This window comes from Gymnogyps californianus, chromosome 1 (genome assembly GCF_018139145.2).
Source record: "Gymnogyps californianus isolate 813 chromosome 1, ASM1813914v2, whole genome shotgun sequence".
Lineage (NCBI taxonomy): Eukaryota > Metazoa > Chordata > Aves > Accipitriformes > Cathartidae > Gymnogyps > Gymnogyps californianus.
The window spans coordinates 215,783,621-215,808,328 of record NC_059471.1 but is presented as its reverse complement, the minus strand read 5'-3'; the positions used below and the strand labels follow the sequence as shown (position 1 = coordinate 215,808,328).

At 47.2% G+C, this 24,708-nt stretch overlaps 1 protein-coding gene across 1 annotated transcript in view; it reads left to right on the top strand.

The window, feature by feature from the left end:
* The window catches only part of PLXNA4 (plexin A4), a 456,388-nt gene that overhangs the window by 394,831 nt on the left and 36,849 nt on the right, over positions 1-24,708 (top strand). Inside the window, exons 17-24 of the mRNA XM_050892199.1 lie at positions 4,013-4,106; positions 6,441-6,680; positions 7,521-7,667; positions 12,949-13,183; positions 14,713-14,855; positions 17,821-18,089; positions 21,484-21,550; positions 23,713-23,859. Of these exons, the coding sequence (XP_050748156.1) occupies positions 4,013-4,106; positions 6,441-6,680; positions 7,521-7,667; positions 12,949-13,183; positions 14,713-14,855; positions 17,821-18,089; positions 21,484-21,550; positions 23,713-23,859 (1,342 nt within the window). The remainder of the gene's footprint in view (positions 1-4,012; positions 4,107-6,440; positions 6,681-7,520; positions 7,668-12,948; positions 13,184-14,712; positions 14,856-17,820; positions 18,090-21,483; positions 21,551-23,712; positions 23,860-24,708) is intronic.

The window sequence follows — 24,708 nt, the reverse complement described above, 5'->3', positions numbered from 1 at the left end:
GAGACTCTGCATCCTGTTGCTTGCTGCCTTGGATCTCCCATCCTGCCTCCCAGCATAAAGGAAATTAAGAAGAGGTGCTTGTTTAGTGGGTGCCAGCTTACTTGTAGGGTGTGTAGCTGCTAGGATGGATGACTGGGACTCTACCTGTCTCATCATCCAGGTACAACCTCTACCCTTTGCTCTCTTCAGTGTCTCTGAAATCAGAAAGCATCCACTTGAGCATTAATAGGTGCCTAATTTTAACCAGACCTGTCCACTTTCATCCTCTTTCTTGTGCACTTTTGAGACATTCCAAAGGTGCATAACCTTGGAGGAGGGTGCAGAGAGAGCAGCTGCAATATTCAGGATTACCACTGTGGTGCAGGGTGTCAGGGACAGTTTTAAGCACTGTAACTGTTAGCTGTGGAGCTCTGTCTAGCAGGTCGTAATGGAGACAAGCATTAGAGTAAGGCCTCCACGCAGAGCTGGATGAAAGTGCAGCCAACTCCGGTCCTGAGAATCAAGCAAGAAATAAGTTAGTCAAGACACGTGGATCTAGAGATAGACTGAGGAGGCTGTTCCTCAGTATATTTGTTATGCGGTATGATTCATTACAGCAAATCCACTGTGCTTCTTGGATTCATCACTCCTGGCTGTGGGGCTAAGCTGTTTTGAGGGATAGATGATTGCTACTAAACCAGCTTTGCAAAATTAGTGAATGAATGTACTGAGCCTGGCTTAAAACCTTCTCAAGTGCCATTTTCCAAGACAATAAAGAAAAGATTACTGCTAATTTACTCCCATAGCCAAAAAAAAAAAAAAAAGTCACACTGGGCTGGCAGGTAACTAGAATTTTATGAGGCTCCATTAATACTTTTGATCTGGGTTTGATTTGAGTTAGGTCCAGCAATTATCTGAGTCTGCAGACAGAAAATTATGCTCAGAGTTTTTGGGACAATAAAGAGTTAAATTAAGAAAGCTCGTAGTCTTGGCACCTGTATTATTTTGCTGGGCAGTAGCATGTCTTGGGGCTCTGATCCGACCTGGGCGAGAAGTGGCCGTGACCGGGCATTCACCCACAGACACAAAAGGCAATGGTTGGTGGTTTTAATGCAAAGGCAAGCAACAGTTTTATTTGCTTGATTTGCAAGCCAGAGAGGGTTTGGGGGTGATTTCATGTCTTCGGCAAACACAACTGCTTTGGCATTTTTTTCAGAGAAAAGGCCCCTCTCTGATCCAGTGCTGTGGCTGTGCTTAATAACTGTGGTCTGAGCCTGCAAGCTCAGTTTCCAAACCAAACACAGAATTTTTAACATGTGGGTTTAAAACTGTGTGCACAGACTTGGTTGATTAAATAAAAGGATTTATGTATATATACACACACTCATATATCTGTACATATGCGCACACATTTGATACGTCTGGAACACGTAAAACTTTCAACTGAGTAAAGATACAAAATCCCTTCTAGTTTGAATCAGCAGAGATTCATAATAATAATAAATAATAATAAAAATTATAAAGGCTCACAGCCAAAAATCCAGAAGAACCACGACAGTGGAGAAAGAACAACTTGGTTTATACACTTTTCTGGTTTCTGGTGAGCGAGCTCTCCCTGGGTGATATCAGGAATAGTTAATGTGAAGCTGAATTTTGGGCAGAGGGTATTTTTTCTGTAAGGCAGGGAGGGGTAGGTCTCTTGTAAGTGGATGTATGACTTCAGAAGAGATCCCCTGTGCATTCAAGAAAACTCAACCATCCAAGCAGATCTTATGGAAATGGCAAAATGTGGTTTTGCCCCATAAAATTCCCCATTAGAAATTTCCCATTACAGTTAACGGTTTCAGAGAGCAAGAAGTTGAGATACTCTGCAAAACTCAAGGTCAAATGTTGTCCTAACCATGGATCAGTCCATACAGGCATTACTTGAATGAAAGACCATAAGGAACCTCTCAGAGAAGTGTCACAGGAGCACCTGCCCAAAGATACAGTTGTGACACTGCTCTTTGGCAGAGCTCATGTCTCATGACTTCAAACTTACAGGCTTCTTGGTCACATAGGCTATGTTTAAACTAGTAAGTAATTAATCCAGGTCTATTCTTTGGTCCTGAAGTCAGCGAGCATGCACAGCCCTCATTTGTACCACCAATGATCTTTCCTCCTTCAAAGGCAGTTTAGCTTCATCTATCCTGCTGGTTCAGAGTGTTCCCTGGCCCTTGCTATCCCTTGAACCACGACTGGGCATTGCCTGGGATACTACTAACAGCTTATCAAGCATCTATGGCCACCAGCCAGTGTTTGAGCTGGTGTCCTGGCTGTTTGGTTTATCAGTGTGGGTGTAACTAGAGGGGCTGAAGCACAGTCCCAGTTAGCTGTGATCAGCTCACTGAAACCTGAGAGCTACACTGCTGAGCAGAGATGTATATTTGCGTTCATTCCTACCTGCCCCATCTGATTAATAATGGAAGATAAATGAGGAGCATGGAAAACAAAGGTCAGAACTGGAGGAGATCTGTTGGCCAACACAGGCTTCTCCCTTCCAGTGTGTTTATTCTCTGGTGTTTTCTCATTTATAATGCATTTCTTTCACCTTTCATGTATGCGTAGGTTTACCTGGAGGCAGGAAAGGGATTCTGAGCTTTCTTTTCCCAATCCACCGATTTCCACATGGCCTCCCATTCCCAGCAGAACGCTGCAGGAAATAAATTGCAGCCTGGACAGTTTCCAAGAGGAGTTACAGAGGCAGGTGCCGAAACTGATGAGAGCACTCCTCACCCTGGGAAAACCTCAGAGATGGGGCTGTCTGTTGATGACATTTCCTCATCCTGCCCCGGCTGTGTGAGCCCTGACAGCTGAGGGTTTTGCTTTCTCGGATGACTCTTCCCCCTTCAGCCCTTGCATCTCGTTGCCTCCACCACAGTTCTGCAAAGGGAGAGCTCACCCTGCTAGAGTAATGCTGTTTTGATTTGGGATGGCCAAAGCTGCCTATGGTGAACCCTTCCCCTCAACACAACGTTCAAAGCCAACCCACACATCAGCTCCTACTGAAGCCTGGGAATCTCCTTTGCAGTTTCTTTCCTCCCTCCCCTCTGCTCCCCAAAGTCCCACAAACAGCACTGCTGGCTGCAGGTGGAAAAGGCAAGGGAAAGGAAGGAAGGGTGTTTCTGAAATCTGTTTTCTTCCGGTGACACTTATTGCAGGGAACGAGAAGGGCTCCATCTACATCTCCCCATCTAAAGCTGGGCTGAGATATGTGACAAAAGCAAGAAGATCTACCAAATGCAGGGTCATGGCTTGTATGAATCATCTTTCTTAGGGAATCAGTCCTTGCCTGAGCAAAGGGACACTGTGACTGGAAATCTCTATTCTGTCATATGTTGTTGGATCTAACACACATGGCAGAGCTTATCTGCCTGGATCACCAAACGGAAACCGAGCAAATGCCTTATGCGCACCAAGGCTGGAGACTTTGGCTCTGTTTCTTCTAGATGCTGCAAGACTGGGTTCCTGGCAGCACTGAAGTGGGTTCACTGAGGTGACATTATGTTATTCAGGGTGATGTTTTTATAGCAGGTTTAACATGCAAGATGGGACTGCAGCCCTCAACCAAGGTGACATTGAATCCTCAAGAGCTGCTTGCACAGGACGGTATCTATAAGGGTTTTTTGGGCTCCCTTCCTTAAGTGATGTAGGAGAGATAGTCTGTGGACCATTCTGAAGACCCCTGTTAAATTTCTCACTCTTCTTCTCATTACTGAAGCTTGTGATTGCTGAGTCCTAACAATGAAAAACACCCAGATGCTGCTTGATGTGACAGTTTTAGCAAGCATGTGGTTTTACTTCTTTCCAGCTCATGAATGAATGAAAAATTATTTGGTTTTTTTTGTTTCTCCTTCCCTTCCTATGGGACTGTGAGATGTGGCCAGACACTTTGCAATCAACGTTTAGGAATACAGATCACCCACTGCTGGTGCAATCAGTCCTGATATCTGCTAGCTGGGTTCATGTACTTCTTTCATTTCTTCTTCTCTAGCGGCAACACACCCATTGCAGTGTGGGGAACTCACCTAGACCTGATCCAAAACCCTCAGATCCGGGCAAAGCATGGTGGAAAGGAACACGTCAACGTGAGTATGGCTGCTGAGCTGGGGATCACAGGAGGGGACATCTCCGAGGTGGTGATAGGGGCCGGCTAACAGCTCTGGAGCTTGAAATCTCCTATCGCATCCAGAAAAGAGGGGATGACTTGCTTTCAGAAAGATCACCCCATCTTCTCTCCATGAAGGAAGACTGGATCAAAGAGGGAACAGAGAGAGGCGATATGAAAGGTCGTTCAGCTCCTGAGCCTGTTTCTTCTGTTGGCTCAAGGATACCTGTCCTCTCTCTTGGCCCATGTACAACCTACATTATTTATCAGCCATGCCTGTGCATAAGTAGACCCAAATTCATGTTATTAGCTGAGTGTGCTGGGATCAGAAGGGACTGCGAGCAATACTCTTTAGTACTACTGTGTCCGCTCCCTGGACTATTTGAGATCCTGCAAGAGTATATCCAGGTTTAACCAGCTAGATTTACAGCCTAATTCAATTCTCAGTGACCACTGAGGAATCAGAAGCAGCTCTGTGGAGACCAGCAGAGCTTTACCAAGGTCTGGGAGGACAATTCACTTGGAAGGAGCCAATTACCAGTAGCTGCTGAGCAGCTCCTGATAGAGCTGTAAAAGGTGTGAGTTTAGCACCTCCAATTAGGAGACTCAGGAGCAGGAAGCACCTGCTGATACCTACAGTAGGTTGGAGGATGGGGCCATGCAACAGCATCTGAAAAGTTGTTGGCTGCATATGGGCACTTCCTGGGACAAAGTGTGAAAGAGCATCCCAGAAGAAGAGGCTCCAAAAGTGAAAAATACAGAGGGACTAATTGGGGTGGGGGCAGAATGTCCAGATCCTCTGCATTTCTCAGGTTTTAAGATTAATCCATGGGCGTAATCCCATGGTTAATGGGATCCCAATCCACCCAAGGTTCTCAAAGCACTTTGCGGACATTAAAATAATCTACTGTCACATGAGCAATGGTGAAACTGTGGTAGATCCAAAAAGAAAATGGGATAGATTAATTTGCATCTGCAGTTTGCAGACTGAGACACCTAAATTTTGGTCTTATCCCAGCTCTGCCATGAGCTAATATCTCCCTTCATAAAGCCAAATCCAAAGCAATTTTGTCACCTCTCACACCTCACCAGATTAAGGACATATCTGTTGAGATTGGTTTCTGAGTCTGATGTGGATCTTGACTGGCAATCTTCCAGTCCCTCATGAACTCTGGGAAAACCCTGATCTGACTGATTATGCATATTCATAGGTATGTTTTGGTAATATGTTTTATTTCGTGGTACAGCACAGCCAAACACTTACCTAGCTTTCCTGCAGAATTAGAAGCCTGCATGACTTCATCTTATTCTTTCAGCAGACTTCAGCTCTTGCCTGACACAGTGGTCTCAAACAATCATGCCATTGTGCAGATGATGAAGCTTATTCATCATCTCAAACATGTTCATGTAGAACTGTCCACTGTAGAACTATACTAGCTGTGACAATGAGTGTACTCTCAATGCTGGAAGTATCAAACTAGTTTGGAGAAGATCCTCATATCAAGCACAGCTGGGATCCCACGGAGCTGGTGTGGTTTCCCCACAGAGCTTGTTGGTTCCTGGTGAGACCAGGATGCATTGTGCTAGCAACCATGACACTAGCTAGAGAAAGACAAAGGCTCAGATCCTGAATGACAACCAGACATCTAATTCCTAGTTTAAAATGGGAGTCAGGATAAAAAGCCTTTCACAATCTATTACCCATTTCTCAAACACACAAAAGAAGCAGGTCTTTGGCAGGGCTGGAAGCCAACTTCAGGGTCTGCTGAGACCTACCCCACTGTCTTCACCACTCCAGCTTCCTGGACTTCATTTCAGGTAACCTGATGTTCAGATAGGAATGCTGGGCACAACTGAGCGTGCACTGGACATACGCTTTTGGAGTGATCCCCAGAGTATGAGACCTAATTGCAGGGTGGTAGTGAGGCTTTGATTAATCTCTGCTGTACAAAAAAAGGAAGAAATTTCTATTTCCAGAAGGAAATGAGGCTGGGGGAGGATGCCGACACTGGCAACCCCAGAGGCTGAGCTCCCTCAGGGAAGAGGCACAGGATGCCCAGTTGCAGTGCAAACTGCTCCACACACCTGCCCCAGCAAAGCTTTCCTAATCCCTTCCCAGCCTTGATTGCGTGTTGGGTATGGGGTATGTTTTGAAGCAGTGGAGCACCAGCCTGCCTCACGATAACCTAGGAGGTCTGCTCCTCCCTGTCCTCCAGCAGTAGGTAGGCTAGCATTTCACTGGGAGGTATCTGCCCACCAGGAGGGCTGGGGGCATTTTCCATAAACTCTCCTTGTGTTGGGTTTCTTTCTCCAGAACTGCGAGGTGCAGAACAGCACGGAGATGACCTGTCAGGCTCCAGCACTGGCTGTTGACCCCAATCACCAGTCTGAGCTCGCCGAGCGTCCAGAGGAGTTTGGCTTCATTCTTGACAATGTGCAGTCCCTGCTGATTCTCAACAAAACCAACTTCACCTACTACCCAAACCCAATCTTTGAGGTTTTCAATCCCTCGGGGATCCTGGAGCTGAAGCCAGGAAGTCCCATCATACTGAAGGTGAGATGGGGACCAAGGACTGGATGAGGAACAACAAACACATTCTGACTATTGCCTCTCTGTGTCTGCCAGCACCCCACAAATCACAATGGCATCCCAATTGCATCCCAGAAATTTCCTTCACTCGTTGCACCTATCATATCATATCACATCAGAGTCACCATCTGCAGACATGAATCACTGCTTGGCCTCTGCCGATACCCATAACTAAAAAATATAAACTCCTGCTGCAGCTACCTGTGTGCAGTCTAAATTTGTACCCACTGCTGTTCACCAAAGAACATTTTCTACCACTGCAACAAGGCTGGCAATTAAATACCCAAGTCTATTTCTTTCTTGGGTTCTCAAGATCTTCCTCTCACCCTTGGTTAAATCCTGCACCAGTCCTTTGTCATTTCTGTAATGTGGACAGCAATACAGAGAAGGAATTTTATGATCGAACATTTCTATATCAGCACTTCTAAGTGGCGCATGTGCAAAGAAATGATTGTGCCTGCAGAATACCTTCTTGCACGTTTGGAAAGGGGTCTGTTTTACTGCCCTGATTATGTTTTGTGAGGATCTGTTTGTGCAAGACTTATATGCAATATTTCTCATTTAGTTCCAGAGAGAGAGGAACAGAACAGACTGTTTTGACTGATGACAGTCTGTAGCCATCCATGCTGTCCTCTGCATGACTTTCTAAAATGGTTTTTCCTCTCTGTGTTATCTAATGGTGAACCACAAATGTCAAGTGCAATGTTAAAACTTGGGTCACAGGAGCAAACTAGAGGTGGAAGGCAAACTCTTTCCTGAAGTGTTTTTTTTTTGGGGGGGGTGGTGATATTCCCTTCTATCTAGGGCAAGAACCTGATCCCACCAGTGGCGGGAGGGAATGCCAAGCTGAACTACACCGTTTTGGTTGGTGAGAAGCCCTGTGCGGTGACCGTATCAGATGTGCAGCTACTGTGTGAGTCCCCAAACCTCATTGGACGGCACAAGGTGATGGTAAGTGGTGCTTAAACCTCAGCCTTTCCTCCCTGGGTGGCTTGGGAGGGCACACCAATGCCGAAGAGCTGGCAGAGATCTCTCAGGAGTTTGCATCACCATTTGCCTTCCATAGATCCCATAAACATCAGGGCCCCTTCTTGATATAATATACCCGTCAAGAATAATTTGGAGAAGTAGAAGAGTAGAAGAGTGACCTGGAGATCTTTATGGACAGTGGGAAACCTTTCATAATCAAGACCCTTTAGGAAAGTTTGCCTCTCTTCTGTTTTTGTACGGTCTGTATGAACCCTAGATACTCATGTGAGTTCATATATGTAACATGTTTCCTACATGACATACTTTGTTAAATTCAGCACAGTTCCCAGCAATTACTAACATGCTGGTGGCTAAAATTTGCCTTTATGTAGGAGAAAAAAAAATGCAGGATATGGATGACAGTGTGACTGGACTTTGAGGTTTTGACATCTATACAACTTAGTATGCTCCTGCATATCCTTCCTGGAACCTGTGAAAAATGGACCTAGTGATCACATCAGAGGGAGCTTCTCCTCCTCTCTCCATTGATTTATTCACTCCCTCTTTACTTTCCTCTCAGTAATTTGCATTCCTCAATGCTGTTGCTTGATAAACAGTACATCAGCAAACTCATCTGAATTGTACCAAGCTGTGGGTGGAAACACAACAAAAGCTAACAACTGACATCAGACATACAGATGATCAATGTTTCTCACTCCTTGTGATCAACATTTTTCCACCTCTCTGTTGCCCTCCCAAAGCTGTATCTGTCACATACTTATTTATTTCAATGCAGTGAGACTCATAGAGATTGGTGGAGACACTGCATGGCTCTTTAAAAAGAGAATTTTCTGGGGACTTTTAGAAAATAGAGTTTATGGTGACCATTTCGGGTCTCATTTGTGACTGCTGCTGGGATACCTCATACTGGCTACTTAACTTCTCTGTGCCAAAGTTTGTCATCTGGAAAATAGAAGTAATAATCTTTTTCAGCCATGCCAATATACCGTGGCTCTCGATTCATTGTAAAGCACATTAAGACACTCCAAGAGGAGCAATAATGAAGTGAGAGGTATTCTCTGTGTGAATACCAAAGCTTTTGAACAAGGCAATATGTGTTCCCTGTCATTTTCATGAATATAATTAAAAATACGGTTAGTCAGAGACGGACAAAGCCAATCCTTGAGAGAGAAAACTCAAAGTCAGGTGAGCAATAATCAACCCCTGGGGATCAGGGAGGATGAACATCTGGTCAGGTCTTACTAATTGGGAAGACTCCCCTGCTCCTACAGCTTGGGACAGCTTAAGCGAAGCCATAGAGAAAAGAATAATCCCTTTTTGAGGACGCTGATCAAACAAGAGATGCTGCTGGAAACATGGGAAGATGATCACATTGAAGCCTGTTAATGAGCATCAGTATTAGGGGCAAGTTACAGATATCTCGTTCAACTGCCAAAACCGAGGCAACGCTTTGACAGCGTCTGGGCTGGGAACCAAATACAGAAGGTCACCTGCGATGGAGGCCCGTGCTCAAGGATGGACTTTGCATCTGGAACTTAACAGGGGGACAGCTGGGCTGGGAAATGCCTCCTCCAGCATGGCACAGCATCTCTGTTGCTCTGGTTGGTACAAAATGTATCCCCATGTTTCACATGAATGTCACTTTGATGGTCAGGATAATTGACAGGTAGCTCTCCCAGGTCCTCCTACTGTTTCTGCCAACGATTTACTGTGTGACCTTGAGTAAACTGCTGAACAAACCCTTTCTTTCAAAGTGAGGTGGCCTAGATCTGAGAGGGAACCATGGGAGTGAATCAACCATTGCAACACTGAGATTATTTCTAAGGGAAGGAAGAGTGACAATGACACACATTGATGTCAACACGTTTTTGATCTAGTTCAGCTATCTTTTATACAATGACAGAGTTAAATATTTGAAAAAATAGAAAAGAACTAAAAGGCCGGAGCAATGGTTAAAAAAGATGGACTAAAACTCAGAGGTAAGCTCTTTTCCAAGGAAAAGAAAGAGACATGAGGAAGATCCATTAGTAAGTATGTTGGAGAAGGTCTGTAATGAAGAAGTGGAGTACGTTTGAAGGGTTGCTGGTATCTAATGTAGGCACTTACATATGGAAAGTCACACTGGACTCTTTGTATAGTGAATGGAGAGATGGTCAAATATAGCAACTGAAGTTCAGTGCATAATTTATCTCATCTTAAGGTAGACACTTACATTTGGCTAGGGCAAACTTGCACTAGGAAAGACACTACCACAGTCAAGTTTTGCACAACAGGAACTCCTGAACTGCTGCAGGTGGCCCCTAAGACTTTGCAGGAGAAAACTGGGCTCTGCCATGGTGTCATTTAGAACACAGTCATGATTAATAGGCTTAACAGGTGGCCAAAGTGTTGTTTGGTAATATGGAGGGCTCATGTTCAGTCTTCTGGAAGGTATAAATAGCTTTCTTCAGAAACACTCAGTGGCCCAAGAAATAAAGTAGGGCTATGTCTACATATTTGCTTGTTTTTCTTTTAAATGCTCACAATAATACTGCAGCCTTGCAGGCTTTCTTCTTCAAGAGACAGATTCCCTCAGATCATGGCAGTTTGATTCGTGAACTGTGAGACCTTCCCAGTGTTGAAACCACCTTTAGAGAGGAACGCACTGGGGATAACTTCGTTAGACACCTACCTCTAGGAGTCTAGATCCCCTTACAGTTAATGGAGAGAAATGGGAACTTCCACTGAATAAAATGTCTCATCCTAATGTCAAAGCAGGTGTCAAAAGCAGCTCACATAAATCACATTCTAAAAGTGCTTTTTCTCTGTATTGACTCTGAAAGCATGCTGTAACGTCTAACTCAGTGTGCATGTCGAATGTTTGGTGAGAGGAATCCCACCCATGGAGACGGCTGTTCTGTGAGCTTTGAGGACAGACCTGCACTGGGGATTGGGATGGGGTTGTTTGATTCTAGTCTGATACTCCTTGAATGGACTCATCTGACAGCAGGGCTTGGAGAAAAAGGGCCACTGTTGGAAACAGAAAATGAAATATAATGAATCTATTTATTGATCCACTGTAACAGGAAGGAAATTGTTCAAGTTGGTGACCAAATGTTGCTGGGAGGATTTGCGACAGTGGTCTAGGGCAAAAGGCAACGACTTTCAGTACATAGCTTAGCATGTGGGTTTAGCAGTTTGTCTTCTCAGTTGAGCATGCCACATACCAATACCAAACCTCTGCCCCATGCAGGCTTTATAAGTGAGCTGGCCCTTGTATCTTGAAATAGATGGGAAAAGTAGTTACTGCTGCGTCCTCAACTTACATGGGTGCTAGGTTGTTCCTTGGCCACTGAAGATACTCTACAAGTCATCAATGTCATGCTACAGGAATGGTCGTCTTGAAACTCTATTACCTGGTCAGATGAGCTTAGGTTTGGTTTTGCTTCTCATTGTGGACATTGTTATCTTTCTAGAACCCATCCCAAAATGGCATGAGAGGAGCTTGTGCATGGAAATTAGATATTTCCAGACATTCATTTTTGTCCTGTCAAGACATAAGGGTTACAGCTAGGTGGCTTTGGCCAGGACCCACTGAGGAACAGCCTACACCTGGTGCTAGAGCACAACAGACATCTTCTCAGAGGTTGTAACTGGGGCCAGAATAATTTCTAGGAGATGGTGGGGTCACAGAGATTCATGTGCCCAGCAAGGGTTGTGGTGGTGAGGAGTGAGAGCAGCTGGAAAACTTTTCATTAATTCATGACTCTCTGCTCCGTAGTCTCTTCTGCTGGCTCCAGCCCTTCCTCCTTGGGCCAGTTTCTTCCTTCTGCAACCTAGAGAGGAAACCCAAGTAGGTGCCTGAGCTGAGGCATGGGAGGCCTGGGATTAATGCGTATGCAGGCAGGCTGGAGACAGACTGATTAACTGAGAGCCAATGAGTTGAAGGACAAGACTAGCCACCAGGCTGGGATGTGGGGGAAGTTTTTACTAGCTGCTGTAGGAGCTGGAAAGGTGAGGGAGGAAGAAAAAGATTCAATTACGTGCTGCAATGGTCCCAGTGCAGTGGGAGGGGGAAGCACGTAGCCCTGGGGTCTTAACTGCATTTCTGCCTGGCAGCAAGATTTTGCGTGTTGTGCAGGGCCTGCTGTGCCTCTCCGTGACAAAGCTCAGCTGGGGTGAAGTGATGGGGCTCATCACCGTGTGATAATCCTTCAGGCTCTTTGCATGGCATCTTCCTAGCTTTATGTTGATCTGTAACCAGTGTTCCCCTACCACAGCACAGTCCTAGAAGCCTTCTTTTTATACCTCAAGCTAGTCAGCAGTGCTTTTCCCCCTGCCACTCAAACTTACCCTACTCTACAAATACCCTTGAACAACCTTTTAGTAGCCTTGAGCAAGTAGTGGGATTACTGTTGGGAGCAGTGTTCATGTTGTAAAACTGGGCTCCTAACAGACTTGCTTCAGCAGAGCATTTTGTTGGGCTTGCAGCAGTATCACTTGCAGGGTTTCTTTCTGGCTGTTAAAAGCAAGGTCCTCGCACAGCAGCATGTTCCAGAGGCTGGCAGCAATCCTGGGAACCTCTGGGAGTGCATGGAGAGCAGAAAGTTGTATTCAGCTCCTTGTCCCACTGATGAGCGTCTGCAGTCACCCTGCCAGCATGTGGCTAGGAGAGGGGCTGTAAAGAGCATGGGCCAGGCTCTGTGGGTTTTGTGGTTTTTTTTTCCTATCCCAGTGGCTTCCAAATACAGTTTTCCCCGGCTGAAGAGCCAAAAGCGTATTGTGACTCTGATTTCTGCATTCCCACTGTACTGACTGCTGCTGTGCTAGCTCTCTGGGTCAGATGTCCCCTGTCCCTTGTGAGGTTAGGACCCATCAGACCACAACCATGAGCTGTGTGTCCTGTGTGCATTTTGGGACTGTCATCAGGGCAGTCCAGCACAACATAGCTGTTCGGGACAGGGAATGGAAAAACCAGAATGAAGCCCAAACTGATATGTACCCAGGGCATTGGGACTGGTGAGATTTGTCTCACCACAAGTCCTTTGTAGGTTGGGTTCATGGTCACTCTGTCAACAGAGGTGCTTCTATATGACTTTTCAGGTGTTTTTAAGCTGTTCTCTATCCAAGTACTTCATGATCTGTTTAGCTTGGGAGACAAGGGGAGGTCATCATTCAGCCTTAGTCAGGGAGATGATGGAGCTCCTCTGTGATCCTGCTTGTTCAACAGTTTCAACGCAACTCTTTCCTGCCTTCCCTCTAGGCTCGTGTAGGAGGGATGGAGTTCTCCCCGGGGATGGTCTACATCTCTCCAGACAGCCCTCTCAGCTTGCCAGCTATTGTCAGCATTGCAGTGGCCGGTGGCCTGCTCATCATCTTCATTGTGGCTGTGTTGATTGCATACAAGCGCAAATCCAGAGAAAGCGACCTCACCCTCAAGCGTCTGCAGATGCAGATGGACAACCTGGAGTCCAGGGTGGCACTGGAGTGCAAAGAAGGTAGGATGAGGAAGGAAGGCTGACACTGTGTCACTGTTGGTAGAAGAGAGGCATCCACCCACAAAGCTTTGAGCCAAAATATCACAAGCAAAAGGAGTGTTGAATCCTATGGGTATGGCTCAAGCCTGGATCTAATCTGACTTTGCCTATTTTCCCTGAGTCCAGCCTTTGTCCACCCTGTCCTAAGTGCATTTGCTAACTCACAGTCCAGAGAGAGCCTTGGCACTTGTCCCTGGGGAAAGGCTGTGTTATAGGAAGGGTGAGACTGCTCTTGTCCACCTTCTTCTTCCTCTCCACATGTTGTTTCTCCACTTGTACCTTAGTGTGGTGGGTTGACCCTGGCTGGACACCAGGTGCCCACCAAAGCTACTCTATCACTCCCCTCCTCAGCTGGACAGGGGAGAGAAAATATAACAAAAGGCTCGTGGGTCGAGATAAGGACAGGGAGATCACTCAGCAATTACCGTCACGGGCAAAACAGACTCAACTTGGGAAAAAGAAAAAAAAATTAATTTATTACCAATCAAATCAGAGTGGGATAATGAGAAATAAAACCAAATCTTAAAAACACCTTCCCCCCACCCCTCTCTTCTTCCCAGGCATAACTTTACTCCCCATTTTCTCTACCTCCTCCCCCCAGCGGCGCAGGGGGACGGGGAATGGGGGTTTCAGTCAGTTCATCACACGTTGTTTCTGCTGCTCCTTCCTTCTCAGGGGGAGCACTCCTCACACCTTCCCCTGCTCCAGCGTGGGGTCCCTCCCATGGGAGACAGTCCTCCATGAACTTCTCCAGTGTGAGTCCTTCCCATGGGTTGCAGTTCTTCACGAACTGCTCCAGCGTGGGTCCCTTCCACGGGGTGCAGTCCTTCAGGAACAGACTGCTCCAGCGTGGGTCCCTTCCACGGGGTCACAAGTCCTGCCAGCAAACCTGCTCCAGCCTGGGCTCCTCTCTCCACGGGGCCACAGGTCCTGCCAGGAGCCTGCTCCAGCGTGGGCTTCCCACGGGGTCACAGCCTCCTTCGGGCATCCCCCTGCTCCGGCGTGGGGTCCTCCACGGGCTGCAGGTGGATATCTGCTCCACTGTGGACCTCCATGGGCTGCAGGGGAATCTCTGCTCCGGCGCCTGGAGCACCTCCTCCCCCTCCTTCTTCACTGACCTTGGTGTCTGCAGAGCTGTTCCTCTCACATCTTCTCACTCCTCTCTCCGGCTGCAATTGCTGCTGCACAGTAACTACATTTCCCCTTCTTAGATCTGTTATCCCAGAGGCGCTACCACCGTCACTGATGGGCTCGGCCTTGGCCAGCGGCGGGTCCGTCTTGGAGCCGGCTGGCATTGGCTCTATCGGACACAGGGGAAGCTTCTGGCAGCTTCTCACAGAAGCCACCCCTGTAGCCCCCCCGCTACCAAAACCTTGCCACGCAAACCCAATACAGTTAGTCTCGTGCATGTGGGTCTGAGGGCCTTTCCCATCATGGTGAGGGAGATCTGGACTGTCATTGCTACATGAGTCGTTCCTTTTTTGTGTCAGCCTTTGCAGAGCTACAGACAGATATTCACGAGCTCACAAGTGATCTGGATGGAGCCGGGATCCCTTTCCTTGATTACCGAACCTACACCATGAGGGTGCTTTTCCCTGGCATTGAAGATCATCCAGTCCTGAGGGATCTAGAGGTAAGAAATCAACATCTCCTGCTTCTGGCTCCTCTCATGCCTCCCTGTTCTGTCCTGAATGCAAGAGATGTGTCAGTGGTGAGGACATGATGGCTTACAATGCTGTGTCTTACCAGGGACAAAACAGCACCTCATTAAAAATCCAGGCTGAAAGGGGAAGATGATTGCTGCTATCTTAGATGTTAAATTCTGTTTGATCACTCATCTGTTTGGAAGAGTCTCATAGATCTGTGTGCATTAGGTCTACTGTATTAAGCTTCTCCTTGGTCTTCATCCTGCTGGAGTTTGTTATTTAGACAGGATTTATTAGTTACTGCTGTGCAGGGGCCAGGAAAAATAGTTGTATGGCAGAGCAGGATACTTGCCTGTGTCACTCCAGGTTTACATGACACTCACAGTACCTAGAGGCCTTATTTTGTGACAACATCTATAGAAATAACTTGCAGTCACTTACAGAGGTTCGCCTTTGCTGCGCTCTGTGGTTTGCAGTGAGGTCAGAAAACCACAACGTCGGTCTGCCCACACCCTGCCCACATGTGCCTCCTCCACCCCAACTTTCCTGACCACAGCATTGGGAGGACGGTGAGACGTCGCCCAGCACTGTTGAGGTCTACACACAGCCTCTGCTAGCTCACTGGTGACACTGAGTTTGATGGGACCCCAAGTGAGGTCTGTCCATGCTGTGAAACTGCTTCAGGCTTTGGCAGATGGACAGGCTCTGCTCGAGGGATACCTGGGCCAGAGAAGCAGGGGATACACCATGGCCAAGGCCAGAGGGGTCATTGGCTGAGATCTCTGCAAAGTCTTTGGCATGCTTTGAGCTTCAGAGAGGCTCTGGCATGGGCTGGTGGGATTGCTGGAGGCCAAGACCGGGGTTAGTTGGCAGAAATGAGGAGCAGGAGCTGGCACAGGCAATACCATGCTTGGCTGGCTGCGTAATCAGAGGTGCCTGCTCCTCTTTGCTCCTTCCCTTCAGGAGAGCCAAAATTCATCAAACTATATGGAAAGAACCATTAAAAACCTGATCTGTCAGCAAGGAGGACTTGTGGGATTGGATATGAGGCTGAGTTACACATTGACTACTGTATATATTTGCCTTTGGGGTGCAGGTAGAGTCACCTCGAGCTACTTTCCCTCAGGAAGAGTAGCTAAGCAGCTTCAACAAATGAGCACAAGAGAGGAGGGGTGATGAATCTCTCTCTCACATATGTATACGCACACACGAACACTTTCATTATACCCGCAGCCAATTTCAATCCCTATATTCATTAACCTCAGCCAGCTGACCACAGAATAGCATCTGACCCCTATAGAGGTTCTAGCATGGATGCTCCCATATGTAGATACACACGGAGAGACACAGAGCTAATGTTTCAATCTGCCACCTTTGATCTCTTCTTCCTTTCATTTCATTCATCTTTTTTTTTTCCTTAATCCTCTGTAAAGCTTCAACAGCTCTTTCAGTGTCAACATCTTTGGCTACCAACATATCAGGGAAGGCAGTTCCCATTCTGCTCCCTTCTCTGTAGCACCTAGGAGTTGCTATTTATTGCAAAAGGCCCTAGCATAGATCCCGCAGTGAGCAGGTCTTACTTATTTCCAGTTCATTTGCTAATTAACTGCTTCCAGATGCAGTACAAAATACTTTTCTTGTTATTTTTTTAATTCTCCATAATAACCCGAGGATAGGCAATATTAAATGTTCAAGCAAGTGAGTTAAAAATAATTATTGGTGGGATGGGTGGTAGTGGTTGGTTGGTTGGTTGTCTCAAGCTATTTACTAAGTAATTTATTTGCCGTATGCAAAAAGAGTTAAGAGCTCTAATTTCCAGAATGAAAAAGTAATGACTTTTTAAGGGGCCTTGCATTACTTGGTTGTTTAAGCATGCCAACTTGTTTTGGATTAAAGTGCCAAATATGGTTGGTTATTAATACATACATGCCTCAGTGACATGTGTTGCTCTGTGTTGAGACCCTCCAGCTTCCAGGGAAGCTTTTTAAAGGGCTGGAACAGCTTCTGCAACATGGAGGAATGAGTTTGGGGTTCTCTATTTTCATCTGGCTCCATTTTCATCTAGAGCCAGAAGGACCAGAAAGGGTAAAGCCCACTGTAGACTGTGGAGTCCAGGGTCCAGTGTTGAAGTCCTAAATTGTTCTGTATAAAAACTAGTTCACCAGCCTCTCACAGCTAAGAAATATATTAGAGACTTATCAACCTCTCTGTCTCCAAACCATCTCCCCTCCCAAGCCCAGGGGTCCTACTGCAGTGGAACCTCCAAGACAGGTCCCAACTCAGGATGTCCTCTCACACCTTCATCTACCTAGTTCTTCAAACCAAGGCCCAGTGCATGATCACCACCTCAGCCTCTGCCTCACTGCATCTCTTCTTCTCAAAACCTGACCCTGGGCTCTCTTCCCCATTCACTTTCTTGCTGCCTCTCCTAGCTTCTTAAAGCTGAATCCCAAATCTCTGTAAGCAGGTTTCTTGCAGGGATGAAAAAGAGGTTTTAGGTGAAGACAGAGAGAGACTTCAGTTTGACTACAATAAAAATATAACATGGTTTGGTACCACATCTAGGCATTAGCAATTTCTTTTTGATGTAGTGTTCAGAGAGGGAAACAGGATTGGAAAAACATCATCTGGCTGTGGCTAGGAGGTCTCTCAGGCTTCCTAATCACTAGATGATGTATGGACTCCCTTCCTTTTTACAGGACTATCCTGTGATACAGAAGGACTCACCTGCTTGCTAGATGCAAGATTTTTTTTTTTTTAATTGTCTCTGCTGTTTGAAGCAGCTTTTCCTTTTTCCCTGTCTCAGAACTGACTTTGCTTGATGTCAAAGTGTAGAGCTGGAGGAGCTGGAGGGATGAGGGCAGAGAGGTAGCAAAGGGTGTGTGACTCATTTGGGGAGGTCTGACAGTGGGTAGTGAGGGAAAGGTATAAACTCCCTTTCTTCTTGCGCAGGTCCCTGGCTATAGGCAAGAACGGGTGGAGAAAGGCCTGAAGCTCTTTGCCCAGCTCATCAACAACAAGGTTTTCCTGCTGTCCTTCATCCGCACGCTGGAGTCACAGCGCAGCTTCTCCATGCGGGACCGCGGTAATGTGGCCTCGCTGATCATGACAGTGCTGCAGAGCAAGCTGGAGTACGCTACTGATGTCCTCAAACAGCTCTTGGCCGACCTCATAGACAAAAATCTGGAGAGCAAGAACCACCCCAAACTGCTGCTCCGGAGGTAAGGATGCCTGGGGCTGGAGTGAGCTGGCCTGAGCAGCCTGTGCCCCATTGTCTAAAACATAAATATGCTAGTCATATTTGGAGGAAAGGGGTAAATTTGCCTGATTTTTGTTTGTGCAGCTGGGTGTGAAATCAGGATGATATACAGCCACAGTTCACGTAACCCCATAGGGCTGGCATGAAGCTGTTTGCAGAGAGGAGTGAATAAGGCAAGTGGGGCTGAAGGAAGACTGAATCGCTCTCCCTTTCTGGTTTCCTGCTCATTTAAGACTTCCTGACAGACCGTGCCTTCTCTTAGAGGACTCTCCTCTTCCTCCCAGCATCCTCTCTGCATTTTCTTCCCTTTCAGCAAGTGTGTCTGTAGATCTTGCTCCATCTCCTCCCTAACCAAAAAGTAGTCAATGATTAAAAGTTACAGAACTAAAATACCTCTGGATTTTAATGTGGATCTTCCAGAAAGCTTCGTAAAGGCAGCAAGAGCCCATGCTTCCTAATCCTTATTTTGGAATCTTTGTGTGCTTAAGATGTTCGTTTATGCTTATGTTCCCTTTTAACCTGAAAACTCCAATTGCATTGTGTAGGACCCATAAGTATATCACATAGACCAGGCTGTATTATATCCCTGGTAAGTCAGTCAGCTGCTGCTATCTCCCACCTGGGATGTGGACTGCCCTCCTTTGTTTCTTGTTCATAAGTTAACTACGGACACATGGAGAGTCTTCTTCAGCTGCATCGTGGCATCTCCTGTCTCTCCCTGAGCAATGGTGCTGGGAGCTTGTTGAAGCCAGCAGAAGAGCTGAGCAGGATAACAGAACTGGTTTCATACAGGGCACAAGTTTGGATTGGTGTTTCTTGGCCAGGTCTAAGGTCTAAACTCCACAGTTCTGTGGGAACCCTCGAATTAGAAATCTACTGCTTTGTAATTAATGTGCTTTCCCTGCCTAGGGAAATGTTGCCTGTTCTCCCTTCAGGATAACATTCATCTCCTTTTCACAGTCTGAACCAATCCTTCTGATTCAAAGACCGCAAGTAAAATCAGGAGGGGTCTTCTGGAAATGAATGGCCTTTGCCACTGCTCAGAGCCAACTTTGAGGAGCCCTCAGCTGATTACAATGGACGGCTTGGGCAGGGAAGAGATCTGTGGTGCCTGCTGGGAGGCTTTTCATCTGACACACAGCCCACTATGGAGAACCAGCAAAAAAGTGAGCAGAAGGCACTTCCTGGCGTTCAGGGCAGCAATGCCAGGGGCAGAGACTGGACTTTGCTTTGGTGTCAGTTGAATCCCTGATGTGATTCAAGCCCTACAGCCTGGCTGGTGACCTCCCTCCGGCTGTCCCCAGGCTTCCTCTCTGTGCTTCTCCTCTGATGCTGGGTGGCACTGCCTCCTTCCAACTGTCTCCTCCCTTCATTTTCTCCTTTTTCTTCCACTTTCTCCATCTCTTTATCTTCCCTGGTTGTTCATTCCTGTCTTGTCCTGAGCATCCCATCTTCCCTCTTTCTCCTTCTTCCAGCTCTTTTCTAACTCTAGTCATCTTTGTTGGAAATGAAATGTGCCCTTTGGAAGGAGAGCCAGAGAACAAAGAAGGCACCTCCACTGTTCCAAGCTCTGAAAACACAAGGAGAAGTCAGAAGTGTGGTTTGTGCTCTGAAATGGAGATCCTGTACTGAGCAGCACCAGAACAGAGTCTACTGATGAACATGTGAACAGCTCAGTGCCTTGGGATTCAGATGTTGGTGTGAGGTCCCTAGACAATTATTTGGAGCAGCTGGTTTCAACCTGATGCTTCTCCTCCCTTCCTGTGACTCTGTGGATGGAAGGGGATCTTCCAACACCCTTCTGCAGTGTTGGGGTTTGGGAGTATTTGTCAGGAGGAAGGAGCTGGCTGGAATGATTTTCCCACCTCACCTGTGTCCGGTGTTCATCCCACACATGACATCTACAGCCTCAAAGAGATCAAAGTTGTTGCAGAGAGCAATAACACAACAAGATTTCAGTTCTTTTTCTCATGGTAATGCACAAGTTTGCACCATGTGATGGGTCCCAGGTGTCACACCAGGGAGCATCGGAAAGAGCACTCTTCTGGGTGACGTTCCCTGCGAGGATCTCAGACCATAAGCATGGGGATTGCTGGAATTGAATATCATGCCATGACCAAGGGAGACCAGCAGCTAGGTGATAATGACCAAGGGGAATACAGGGCAAACAGGCTGGTTTGGACAGAGGCAGTCTCTAGGCAGAGACACAGCAATGATCACTGTAGATGAAGGAAACACAGCATTAATCTGGTAGAAAACTGGGACCATATCACCTCTTTCTCTGGTTGCAGGCAAGAAAAAGAGGAGTGACAGAAAACACCTCTATTATCATTCCTTCACCCACCATCCTCACCATTAAGTGAAAATTGCCCACAAGAACAGAGAAATCCCTATGGAAACCAGGCTAAGGATCAACTGCATTTAGATAGGGAAGGGACCATCACTTGCTCTGTGTTGGTGTAACAGGGCACTGCTTTCAGGCAAGGCTGTTGACTGGTTCCACACATACAGCTCCAGCGATGCAAACCTTTCCCCTTGAAAGTCTCATGCTCCAGAGGAAGCAAGATCAACTTGATGCTGATGGACTAGGGAACCTAAAAGGCAAGCTGCAGTCCTAAGTGAGAACCCCTGCGTGGCTTTGGCGATAGCCAGGACAAGGAAGACCTGCTTTAATTCACCCAGGCAGGGACTCTTGCTTTCTTCTTGAGCAACACCAGTGCATGTACTGGAGCCAACACAGGTTTATCCTGTGCTCCTGGTGTCCACACCACATTTACAGGTCTGAGTCGGTCCTTCTGTAGGAAAAGTTCACCCTGAAGACTCAGGATGGATTTTTGTTTGGTTGAGGACAGAGTGTTCAAGGGCAAAAGGATGAGCTCCGTGAATCCGTATAATCACTCCCAAATGCCAGGGACATAGTCAATGCCAGGTAACTATTCTCTGGTGATTTAGATCTCTCTGTCTTAAGTATTTATATAGCTTACTTGTCATATGGCCTAACTCTGAGCTCCTCATATTTGATGGATTTATCCTCCCTGAGCTCCTCTGAGAAGGTTCCCTCAAACATTGTCATCTCCCTTTCATTGATGGAGAAACTGAGAAACAGACATACAGGGACTTTCCTAGTCACAGGAGAATCAACAGGGCAGTAATGATATACCTGAAGGTTTCCTAAATCCAAAGCTAAAACAGAGAACCTGGGATGTGCTTAATCTTGATGGTGTCATGCCAGACTTTCCACGGGGCTCAGACGTCTAGGCAGTAAGATGGACAAAGCCAATCTTTGACTAGCCCTTTGATACAACCAGCACGACTAACTCATTTCCAATTTGCTTTTTCTCTCTGGCTGATTTTAGGACAGAGTCTGTGGCTGAGAAAATGCTCACCAACTGGTTCACCTTCCTTTTGTACAAGTTCCTCAAGGTAAGAGGAGCAGCATGCCTGGATGAGCAGCTGCTTTAATACATTTCTTCTTGGTGAGATTTAGTGGGGGCAAAAACTTCCCAGATATAAATGAAAAGGCTTTTTTGTCTGGAGGAAGCTCACTGCCTAATGGGAGAGGGGCTGCTTTCTGATCCAGGGAGAACAAAGAGGGACACTTTGTTAGAGAGGCAGCCTGTTGGTCTTTCTCCTGTACAGAGGTGGTATCTATGGGTCACTTGAAACGTGAAGGATTTCAGAGCCTGATGGAGACCTATATAGAAAATACTCTCCTTTTGCTAGCAGATTCAGATCTCCATCACATGGTGGCTCATATTTTCAGTGCATAGTGGCTGGAGATCTCCCACCCCAGTTCAGAGGCAGCATTGAGGCCCAGTGCCTCCATCATACTTATCTGTTTTATGCACACCATAACCAGATCCCTGCTTAGTTTAATTTGAGCCCAAACCCAAGCTCTTCTTGGCATTAGGCTGTCTCAAGCCTGCCCTGGGGATGGCCATGCACCCTCTGAGTACAGAGGGCTGGACGCAATACACAGTGTAAACCTGACTGCTGCATCCAGAACCCAACACAGGCTGAGGCTGTTGCTGCCTTGTATCCCAGTGGGAGGTAGCATTGGCTTTGCAGGACACTCATCAGCAAAAGAATTAAAAGACTTGAGACACTCCTTGAGCCCTCTCGTTCCTCCAGGAGGGTCTCCTTGGGGTGGTGTGTAGTAAAAAACCAGAGGCTTTCAGCCTTTGAGACCTGCCACTGACTGCTGGGTGATGGCAGTTCCCTCCTGGGGACCCACACCGAGCCTCAAGCATGCTAATTGCTGTGGCACCAGGATTTTTGGAAGGAGCTGGGCTCTGCACCTCTCCCCCACTCCCAGTGCAGTTGCCAGATATCCTTACACCTTACAGCCCCATTTGGACAGAATAGCCACCCTCTGCCTGGCAATTCAAGGCTTTAGAAATCAATCCCATTCCCCTGAGCCTTCCCCAGGCACAACCAGTCCAAGGATGAACACATGGGAAAGTTTTGAAGGTCCCTGGAAGGTAATTTCAGTGACTTCGGTATCAGATTCCTGCTTCCAGCTGAAAGGAAAGGATATAAGGAGGTGACTCTCTAAAGAGCTGCTTTTATAATAGGCTTTTTTCACCCCACTCAGCTACTTGTCTGCTTGCCTTAGCCTGAACAGAGGCCTGATAAGGGCAAGAGACAGGCACACAGAAGCAATATGCTGCTGGCAGATAAGCTAATTAAGTGGGAGACAGGTGTAGGAACTGAGAAAGGGGCCACTTTGCTTCAGATTATTAACTTGTTTTTGCTGGGATTTACACCAGAAGAAAATGACCTCGCTCCTTGAGTTGGGACACGCTGCAAAAGGAGAGGGTAAGGTGGGGAGGAGGGGAGGAAGGATGGAGAGATGAAGGGGAAGAGAGGCAATAGAAGAAAGCATGAGGAGGGGTGCATGGCAGCGAATGTGCCGAGGGAGGGCAGCGAGGGAGAAGAGGCTAGGAAAAGTGTGGGAAGAGGAGTGCAGTGGCTGCGAATGATGGGAAGGAGAAATTAGGGAGAGGTGTGCTTTGCTGGCCCTGCCTGTGGGCTGCTTGTTGCTGTCCTGTGCTGGGCCCCACACGCCTAACATCACCGATGCAACCATACAGATCCAGGGGCACATCTCCCCTGGGTCACGGAGCTGCTCCTGCCTGAGCATCCCTATTTGCCTCCAGCATAGGAGTGCTCAGGGAGACTGCGGACTCTGCCCAGACACCGAGGACAGGGCACCAGCAGTCCATCTCCCTTTCGGACCTGTCTCCAGGTCCTCTGGGACCCATCCCACCACCTGCTCCAGTGCAAACCTCTGGCCTGATGGCAATCACTCAAACAGCTCCTACAAGGCTCTGCTAACCCCAACATTGCCAGGGAGCACTGACACCTTTGTCCTGTGACAGGACACTCGAGAGGGCTGGTTGCACTCTGTGGAAGTGGAGCGTCACCTCTATTCTTGGGTTGTATGGAATAGACTGATTCCCACTGATGCATCTGTCTCGAATAGTTGGGGATGCAAGCTATGGCAGTCATTGAGATGCTGCGTAGGTTGGGTTCTCACCTCTGCTCCTCCTGTTTCACCTCATGGTTGTGTCTCACCCCTGCAGGAGTGTGCTGGCGAACCTCTGTTCTCCCTTTTCTGTGCTATCAAGCAGCAGATGGAAAAGGGTCCCATCGACTCGATCACTGGGGAGGCCCGGTACTCGCTGAGTGAGGACAAGCTTATCCGACAGCAGATTGATTACAAGACACTGGTGAGTGCTCTGAGCACACCTTCCAATGGGCTTGTTCAGCCTTTTCTAGCAAAAGGGGATTTAGAGAAAAGAAGCCGGTGATGGTCATGCTGACCCTCTGGGACAATTTATTCATGCAACCCAGCAGGGTAACCCTGCTGAAGACTGACTAGTCACATCCCTTAACACAGCAAGGTTTGTGGCTGAAGCATCTGCTTGCAAAGCACGTTTGCAAAGACGGCTGCTTCCAATTTACTTCCATTGTGCCCTGCCCCATGCCCAGAGCATCTCCAGCTCCCCCAAGGCATTGCCTGTTCTCTGAAAGCATCTGCACTCATTGCAGGATAGGCTGACAGTGCCAATCCTTTACCATTGCCTGGATTAGGTGAGGTCTGGGAGCATTGGAAGACAAGTGTGAACCTTGTGTCATGAATATGCCTGTGAATGTGAAGACAATAGATATGGGCCATTTGTTCTGTTCTGTTAGAAAAAATACTTCCTAGTATCTACCCCTTTTCCCTGGAGTGATGCTGTGGTGGGTTGACCCTGGCTGGACACCAGGTGCCCACCAAAGCGGCTCTATCACTCCCCTCCTCAGCTGGACAGGGGAGAGAAAATATAACAAAAGGCTCGTGGGTTGAAATAAAGATGGGGAGAGATCACTCAGCGATTACCATCACAGTCAAAACAGACTCAACTTGGGGAAATTAGTTTAATTTATTACCAATCAAATCAGAGTGGGATAATGAGAAATAAATCCAAATTTTAAAAACACCTTCCCCCCACCCCTCCCTTCTTCCCAGGCTTAACTTTACTCCTGATTTTCTCTACCTCCTCCCCCCCAGCGGCGCAGGGGGACAGGGAATGGGG